Below are 9350 nucleotides of genomic sequence, written 5' to 3' on the forward strand. Positions count from 1 at the left end.
TGAAATAAACTAACAAATAATTGTCATTGTTGGATCCACTGTTGCTGCATTTATGTCAGTTGAATTTTGTTTTTCTTATTAAGTTCATTCATATCCGTGCTGATTTGTGTCTGTTTGTTTTTCTATCAGTCAGCAAAAGAAGTATGTTTAAGTCCCTTATCCTCCATGCATTTAAAAACATTTCTCGTATTAGTTCTCTCAATTTTTGCTTTTGTATTTTTATACTATTCCACTAGGTACACACAAATTGAAGCATATTAAATCTTGGTATACTGGCCCTGTATACGTTTAAAAGAGTCCTCCTTTATCTGTACTAATACTTCGTTTGTGTTTGTTTTTGCCTCAAGTCTACTTTAGCTGTACAAACTTTCAACAAGTATTTACAAGGCATGCATTTTTTCATTCTTTAACTTTCAACATTTTGGTTTCTTACTTTTAATGTGTACATCTTATAAGCAATATATAGTTGTTTATTTTAAAGCATATTTATTTAGTCTGACAATCTTTCTCTTTATAGTATTTGTCCATATACATATTAACGTAAGTACTTATATATTTGGTTTATAGCTACCATCTTAACTATACTAGATATATATCCTACTGTTCTTTATTCTTCACTTTCTCTCTCTGTTCTTTCTTCTGGGTAGATCAGTTCTTTTTATACCATTTCACTCTCTCCTAGCTTGTTGATTATACTTTTCTCTTGGCTTCCTTTAGTTGTTATCATAGAGATTACATAATTCAACCATGACTTATTATAGCTGAATATAAATTAGTACTTACACCACCTCTCCAAGACCCAGAACACCTTAGCTTGATTTACCCTTCCCACTGTTTGTATTACTGTGTTGTGCATTTTCATTCTACATATAGTTTAAGTCCCAAAGATACAATGAATATTATGTTCTCCAAAAATATTCGTTAAGATTTGTGGATATGCTTTTCAGTGATTTGTTTCTCATCTTCTCCTGTTTGTCACTACTTCTGATTGGGATCATTTTGCACATGCCTGAAAATTACTATTTCTTTATTATTTTCTTGGTTTTTGTTTGTCTGCAAATTTCTTTATTTTCCTTCACTTTTGACAAGTAATTTTACCAGAGATAGAATTCTAGCTTGGCCCTCTTTTTCTTTCCATGCTTTAGAAGACGTCATTTTATCCTTTTCTGCATTTTGTAGTTTTTGTTAGTCAATGCCATTCTTTTTTTTTATTTAAGATTTTATTTATTTATTTATTTGTCAGAGAGAGCACAAGCAGGGGGAGCTGCAGGCAGAGGGAGAAGCAGGCTCCCCACGGAGCAGGGAGCCTGATGCAGTACTTGATCCCAGGACCCTGGGATCATGACTTGAGCTGAAGGCAGATGCTTAACCGACTGAGCCACCCAGGTGCCCAGTCAATGCCATTCTCAATGGTACTTCTTTGAAACTAAGTTGCTTTTTGTACTCTGCTGGTTTTGAGATTCTTTTTCCTTTTATTTTCAGTAGGCTATTTATGCAGGGCCTTGATATGTGTTTCTCTGAGCATTTCATTCTTTTTTTTTTTTTTAAGATTTTATTTATTTATTTTTGGAAGAGAGGGATAGAGAGAGAGAGAGTGAGCATGAATGGGGGAGTGGCAGAGGGAGAAGCAGACTTTCCACTGATTGGGGATCCTGTGCAGAACTCGATCCCAGGACCCTGGGATCATGACCTGAGCTGAAGGCACTGAGCCACCCAGGTGCCCCTGAGCATTTCATTCTTCAAGTTGGTAGTACTTCTTGAATCTGTGGCTTGATGTTTTTCATAGGTCTGGAAGGAACCTTTTATCTTCTTTGTTCCCATTTGGTAATTTTCTACTGATGTATCTTCCAATTCATTAATCCTGTGTCCAATTGGCTTTAAACTCATCTACTGAGCTTTCAATATCCTTGTATTTCTAGAATGTCCGCTTTATGCTTTTTTTTTTTTTTTGTAGATTTCAGGTGTCTGATGAAAGACTGTATCTTAACATCTATTTCTTCACCATGCTAACCACACTTATCTTTCAATTCTTGCCTGCAAACTCCATTATCTGGATCATCTGTAGGCCTATTTCAATTTCTAGCCTAATTTTTTGCTATTTCTGTTAACAGTTGGTAGAATGTCAAATATTACGTATGGAAAATTTTAGAAGCTTGAAATGATGATGTCATCTTGTTCCAGAGAATACTCCTCTCTTCTTCTGGCTGATAGTATAGTTCCCCTATAGTTTCAATCTAATTAGAAATGCGGCTTTTACTAAGCTTATTTTCAGACCTTTATTTGCCCCTACTAGTAGAACATAACCCTGCAGGTTTCTTCACTAGTAGAACATAACCCTGCAGAGTTTGGTATTTATACCAAGGTTCCTCCTTCTTGACTGGCTTTCATATTACTGAGAGACTGCCCAAAAAGCTTAAGGTAGCTTTTCATTCACTTTCTGCTTGGCTCTTTATCCTCTCTCTTTGCACAAGTCTCTTTGCACAAGTAGGCAAATGCTTCAAGGGAAAAGCCAGTTCAGCGTATCACGTTCATTCTCTGCACCTCCCATTCCTCCGTTCTTGACCCCTCAAGTCGTGGCTGTCATGACTGACCTAAACTTCCATTTTTCTATCCTCAACAGTATGAGATTTCCAAAAGCTCTGCTAGCTCTATGTTTGCTGTTGACCATTCTCTACAGTCTCTCAGCTCATGCTGAGAATCAACAAATATCCCAAGAAGAAAATGCTGCAGAGAATGTTGGACTCATCTGAATGAGCTTTTACCAGAACCTTAGCATCTTGAGTACTGAGGGCCTTGGAAATGTTCTAATCCCTTGAAATACTTGCTTCGTGTCTGTTTTCAAACTTTCCAGTTTTTAGTAGACATGCCGATCTGATAGACTACTCTGTCATAGCTGAGAACAGAACGTCCATGAATTAATTTTTAACTTGTTTTAATTAAAATTTCATGTTTTGTAGAACCATAACATTTTAAATTAAGTGCCATTTGACCTTATTGTCAAAGATGTTTTGCAGTGACTATAAAGATTCTCTTAGAGTCTTTCCGATTATTTTTCTTCATTTGTATTCTGTCTATAGAACTTCTAGCATAACATCTGACACTTAGGGATTCAATAAATACTTACCGAAAATATCGAATAAGGAAGTTTGTTAATGTATTACAGTTGTATGATTCATATGCTCTATTAACAACTCTGGACCTTTCACTTATCTCAGGACCTACTGTTTGGTGCTATGTCATCCAGAAGGCAAATAAGGACACAAACAACTCCATTTTCTGAAATAACTTGACATTTTGAAAATATGAATATTTTTATTATGAAAAATATTTATTATGAAAAATGTGTTGAGTATTCTAATAATTATCTTAAGTTTTCATTTTGTTTTGTTTTAATGCATTAATGGAAGGACACAATAATATTTTCAATGCTTAGAATTTAAAACATCTTAATCTAAAATTGATATTGCTTAATAACTGGAAATTTGAAAGAGAAGAAACTGTCAACCACTCTGGATGCCATCAGGTCATAGAGTTTGAGTCATTGTTGACAATCCCATGGCTTTCTACATTTCCATAATATTTTATCTATCTAACAATCAAATACTTTGTCTCATGGGGATTTTATTTGAGGTTCCTGAAGAAAAAAATAAGAAAAAGAACATTATTTCAATAATTACTGGTAACTATCAATGCTCTTTATAAAAACACCTTTTTTGTTTACTATCTTTGAAAACCAAAATGGCATAAAGCTAAGTGACTGGCAGGACATACAACTTTTCCAAATCCAGTGCCACAGAGACAAATGGCAGACTGTTTTCTGTGACCCTTGAATGTATTTTCTGACTCAAATATTAATTCCAACTTAGTTGCCACCCTAATGTCTGGGAATTTTAAGGTCATCATGAATAGGAAGCAAAATGCCTCCTGTTAGTGCCAAGATGCGTCAAGATAACTTTCTTCTTTTTATTTTTTCAGAGCCTTGCACATTATCATTTGTTGAAATGGAAAATAATAATTTACTGCTGAAATGGGATTTTGATGATAGACCAAATATTTTTCATGGCGAGTATATTGAGTTTCTTTGTAAGAGAAATACATATATAGCTGAGTTCTCTGTTATTGGATCTGAACTCAGAGTGCGATGTGACAGAGGGCAGTTAAAATATCCAAGATGCATTCACAGAGAAAGGTAAGAAGCTTGGGCCTACAACTGATTATTTTCTTCAGATTGTTATTCAAGAGATTCTTTATGTTATAAATTTCAGAAATATTAGGTTCTATAAAACTCCTACTTCATGGTCATTGTATCAGAAAAAATAATATCATTTTTTAAGCCAATCAAACTCCTAGAAGGATTAATTAATTCAACAAACTTTCTGAGTTGTCTGAAGTCAAAGTATTGTTTGCTATTTCATATTTGTGACACTCTGGCAATTTGGCAAATAAATTGCTTTATATGTGCAATATTTAAAAGTGGAAAAATTAACCTATATGTTGAGATAGAAGATTGTATTTTCTCCCACTTCCCTGTACATGTCCAAGTATAAGTTATAAAGATGGGAAACAAAGTTGTACAAATCTTTCTATTGATAGAAGAGCATATTAATAACAATGATTAAAATTAAGTTATTTTCAGGAACACATGTCTGTGTAAGAGCTTGGACACTCTAAAGTGTTTCCTCATATGATAATTTAAAAATACATACTTTATACTTTTTTATTTCTTATTTTTTCTTCATTCTTTTTTGGTTTTTATTTGAGTATAGTTTACGCACAATGTCACATTAGTTTCGGGTATACAACACAGTGATTCAACAATTCTATTGTTTATGCTGTGCTCACTACAAGTGTAGCCATGATCTGTTACCACACAATACTATTATAATACCATTCACTATATTCCTTATGCTATACCTTTTATTCCCATGACTTACTTATCCCCTAACTGGAAGTCTGCAACTCTTACTTTGTCCCCTTTTCCCAATTTGTCCATCCTTCTATCCCCCTCCTCTCTGACAACCATCAATTTGTTCTCCACATTTATAGATCTATGTCTGCTTTTTGTTTCTTTGTTTTGTTTTTTATATTCTACATATAAGTAAAATCACATGGTGTTTGTCTTTCTCTGTCTGACTTATTTAAAGACCCCAAATAGCCAAAGCAATCTTGAGGAAGAAGAACAAAAAGGAAAGTATTGCAATTGTAGATTTCAAAATATACTACAAAGCTATAGTAATCAAAATAGTATGGTACCGGACTAAAAGTAGACACATAGATAAATGGAACAGAATAGAGAGCCCAGAAATAAACCCATACTTTTATATGGCTAATTAACCCATGATAGAGGGGGCGAGGATATACAATGGGGAAAAGCGGTCTTTCAATAAATGGTATGAGGAAACCTGGACAATGACGTGGTGAAAGAATGAAACCGGACCACTTTCTTACATGATACACACACACACACACACACACAAAACTTCAAAATGGGTAAAAGACCTAACTGTGAGACCTGAAACCATGAGACTCCTAGAAGAAAACCGGTAGTAATCTCCTTGTCTTTGGCCTTAACTACACTTTTCTAGATATGTCTCCTGAGGAAGAAAAACAAAAGAAAAATAAACTATTGAGACTACATCAAAATGAAAACCTTCTTCATAGCAAGGGAAACCATCAACAAAATAAAAAGACAACTCAGTGAATGGGAGAAGATAGTTGCAAAGGATATATCTGATAACGGGTTACTATCCAAAATATATGAAGAATTTTATTTTATTTTTTTAAAGATTTATTTGTTTGTTTATTTGTTTATTTATTTATTTAAGAGAAAGAGTGAGTGCAGGGGGGAGGGGTAGAGGGAGAAGGAGAGAATCCCAAGAAGACTCTTCACTGAGCATGGAGCCTGATGTGGGGCCTGATCCCATGGACCCCGACATCACAACCTAAGCCAAAAACCAAGAGCTGGACCCTCAACTGACTGTGCTGTGTAGGTGCCCCAGTATATGAAGAATTTTAACCCCCCCCAAAATGGGGTGTGTGGGTGGCTAAGTCAGACACTCTTCATTCTGGCTCAGGCCATGATCTCAGGGTCATAAGATTGAGCCCCACATCAGTCTCCATGCTCAGTGTGGAGTCTGCTTAAGATTCTTTCCCTCTCCCTCTGCCCCTGCCCCCTCACCCTCTCTCTCTCTCTCTCAATTGCAAAATAAATAAATAAATAAATACCCAAATAATCTAATTAAAAAGGGGCAGAGAACATTTTTCCAAAGAAGATATACCAGTGGCCAACAGACACATGAACAGACAAAAAGACACTCAACATCACTAATCATCATGGAAATGCAAATCAGAACCATGAGTTATCACCTTCTACTTGTCAGAATAGCTAGAGTCAAAAAGACAAGAAATAACGAGTGTAGGCAAGGATGTGAAGAAAAAGAAACCCTCATGCCTTGTTGGTGGAAATGTAAATTGGTATACCCACTATGGAAAACAGTATGAAAGTTTCTCAAAAAATTAAAAATAGAAATATTATATGATCCAATGATTCTACTTCTGGTTATTTACCCAATGAAAACAGAAACAGTAATTCAAAAAGATACATGCGCCCCTTTGTTTATTGAAGCATTATTTATAATAGCCAAGATAAGAAAGTAGCCCAAGTGCTATTGATAGATGAATGGATAAAGAAGATGTAAGATATTATATATATAATGGAATATTACTCAGCCATAAAAAGGATGAGATCTTGCCATTTGTGACAACGTAGGTGGACTGAGAGGGTATTATGCTAAGTGAAATAAGTCAGACAGAGAAAAAAATAGCCCTATTTTATATTTCTTGATGAATGAAATATAATCCTGGTTCTGGTAAAATATTACAATAATACAATAAAATGATGTAAATCATTTTATAGGATCAGGATTTTGACACTTTTAAAGGTACAGTATAAAATACTTTATACTGATTACTTTATGTCTGATTAAGAATATTATAAAAATATGGGCACCTGGGTGACTCAGTCAGTTAAGCATCTGCCTTCTGCTCAGGTCATGATCCCAGGATCCTGGGATCGAGCCCCACATCGGGCTCCCTGCTCAGCGGGGAGCCTGCTTCTCCTTCTGCTGCTCCCCCTGCTCGTGCATGTGCTTGCTCTATCTCTGAAATACATAAATAAACTCTTTTTTAAAAAAAGAATATTATAAAAATAACTTATGGCAAAGTGTATGTGTTCTAATCTTTGTGAACGATGAACTATATAAACAACATAACAACAACTTTTTAGATACTTTGAACAGTCCATAAAAACATTCATAAGATACACATGGGTGGAAAACTTTAAAAATTTTTAACTATGATAAAATCAGGACAGAAAAATTTTACATGTATTTAAGTGTTTTCGTGTATCTTGGATTTCTTATTCAAAAAGAAAAAAGGTAAATAACTTAGAAAAAATTGTTTAAAAAATGGTATTATTGTACCAAGTGACACTGAGATTTGAAAAAGGAATTGGTGGTAAATTTACCAAGTCTGTCTACTTGCTTTTATCAATAACTAGCTAAAACAATGACTAATCATATGAAATATTGAAGGGCTAAGTTATAATAAATACTTGACCAAAAATGGTGCTTATTTCAAAAATCTCTCTTCCTTCCTCTCTCTTTCTCATCAAGGATGCTGTCTTATCAACAACCCTTCAGGACATAAAAGTGTATGACAGGAAGAAGAACAGTGTATCAACACATCATAAAATCCTTTATAACACATAATTTTTAGAAGAAAAATGACAAATCGCTAAGTTTTAACTTGCTTAAAGATTTGAATCTGAATTGTCTGTCGAACATTTTTTATTTATAAATAAGCCAGCACATGTTGTTTTCTAATTTGACTGATGTGACATGTAAGCTAACATTTATTGCATGCTTCCCCCTGTTAAAAAGATTGATCTACACGTCAAAATTTTTCTGTTTCCTAATATCCATTCGTTGTGCCATATTGTTGCCTTCAAGGTATTTGTTTTTATTATATTCATTAATATTAGGGTTCCTGGTACTTTTAATTAAATCTTTATGTCAATATTAAAGAACCAAACATGTTAAAGATAAGAAACTATACGTCATATTAGAGGATTTACTTTATTAAATAGAGAAAAGATTGCCCTTCACACATTCTAAATGTAAGGAACTTTAAAAATTAACTGTCGTATTAGCTTCAAGGTTAATAATCAAATTGTGAGGTGGTGAACTATCCACATGTTAAAATGTTGCCCAATGAACGTGGCTAATAAAAAAAATAACCCTTTCCATTTTTATATTTTATACTTTGAAGTAATATTTTTAAGTTAAGTAATTATTGGAATGATGCAGATTATAACATCCAAAATCAGTCCTGCAAGCAACAAAGCCTGAGAGTGTCAGTATCACCGAGGTCTGATGAAGGCTTCAAAGGGCCACACTGTCACTTTTGAAGTAGCGTTATACTCCCATTTGTTATTAGGGTTCATTCATGAGCATGTGTAATAGCACTACTGGGGTCCTAGGACCCCTAGTAGGACTGGTTGTTGTTACTAGAACAGCACATTTTCTTATCTGAAGCTATTCAGTTCACCTAACTCAAGACCTTCTCAATATGATGACATTCTGTAAATCCTCAAGTTACAATTTTCTAATGGACAACTGGACCTAACTCTTGGATTAAATATGAATTCTCTCTTCCTTGTATTAAACATATTAAACGTGTATATTTCAGTGTTAAACATGTGTATTTCAGAACTGTCCTTGAGTTCACAATCATTCTTTCAATATTGTATCGTCATTGTCCACAGTGGATCCCATAAAATTGAAATTGAATAGCAATAGAAAAGTGTTAATCATTTTCAATTAATCAATCAATTCAGTAATAAACAATATTCAGCACCTGCTATATCCCAGAAAACAGAAGATTTGCTCAAGGTGGGTAACTGTCTTGGGACTATGTATTTAGTATTGTCATATGTTCTGATTTTTTAATTGTGAAATCTACTGATTTTAATATGTGGAAGGGGAATCTAAAAATATTTTGTGAGCAATGTGGCTCATGAGCCGTCAATTTGTAAACTCCAAATGCTAAATAAATGAAGGTGTGAAAAATGCAACAACGGAAGCGTGACACCCCAGAGAGAGGGAATGGCATACACCAAGTCAAATACGAAGCACGCACCATATGCTAGGCATCGTGCTGAGCGCTGGAGATAAAACAATGACTAAGACACATTGTTTCTGCTGTCATGGAGCATGTGCTCTGATGGGAAAGGAAGATGGTAAGCAAATCCTCACAAAATGACATGTGCCAGGAAAGACACGCTCCTTGTC

At 34.5% G+C, this 9350-nt stretch overlaps 1 protein-coding gene across 2 annotated transcripts in view; it reads left to right on the forward strand.

Moving 5' to 3' along the window:
- Positions 1-8755, forward strand: part of F13B (coagulation factor XIII B chain) — a 33417-nt gene extending 24662 nt beyond the window's left edge. For both annotated transcript variants that reach the window (XM_045787746.2, XM_045787744.2), the window contains 2 exons: positions 3976-4189; positions 7674-8755. In XM_045787746.2, coding sequence (XP_045643702.2) covers positions 3976-4189; positions 7674-7707 — 248 coding nt within the window. In that variant the 3' untranslated portion in view covers positions 7708-8755. The remainder of the gene's footprint in view (positions 1-3975; positions 4190-7673) is intronic.
- Positions 8756-9350: the final 595 nt, after the last annotated feature.

Source organism: Ursus americanus, chromosome 2 (assembly GCF_024610735.1).
Source record: "Ursus americanus isolate L20-20 chromosome 2, mUrsAme1.1.p, whole genome shotgun sequence".
Classification (NCBI taxonomy): Eukaryota; Metazoa; Chordata; class Mammalia; order Carnivora; family Ursidae; genus Ursus; species Ursus americanus.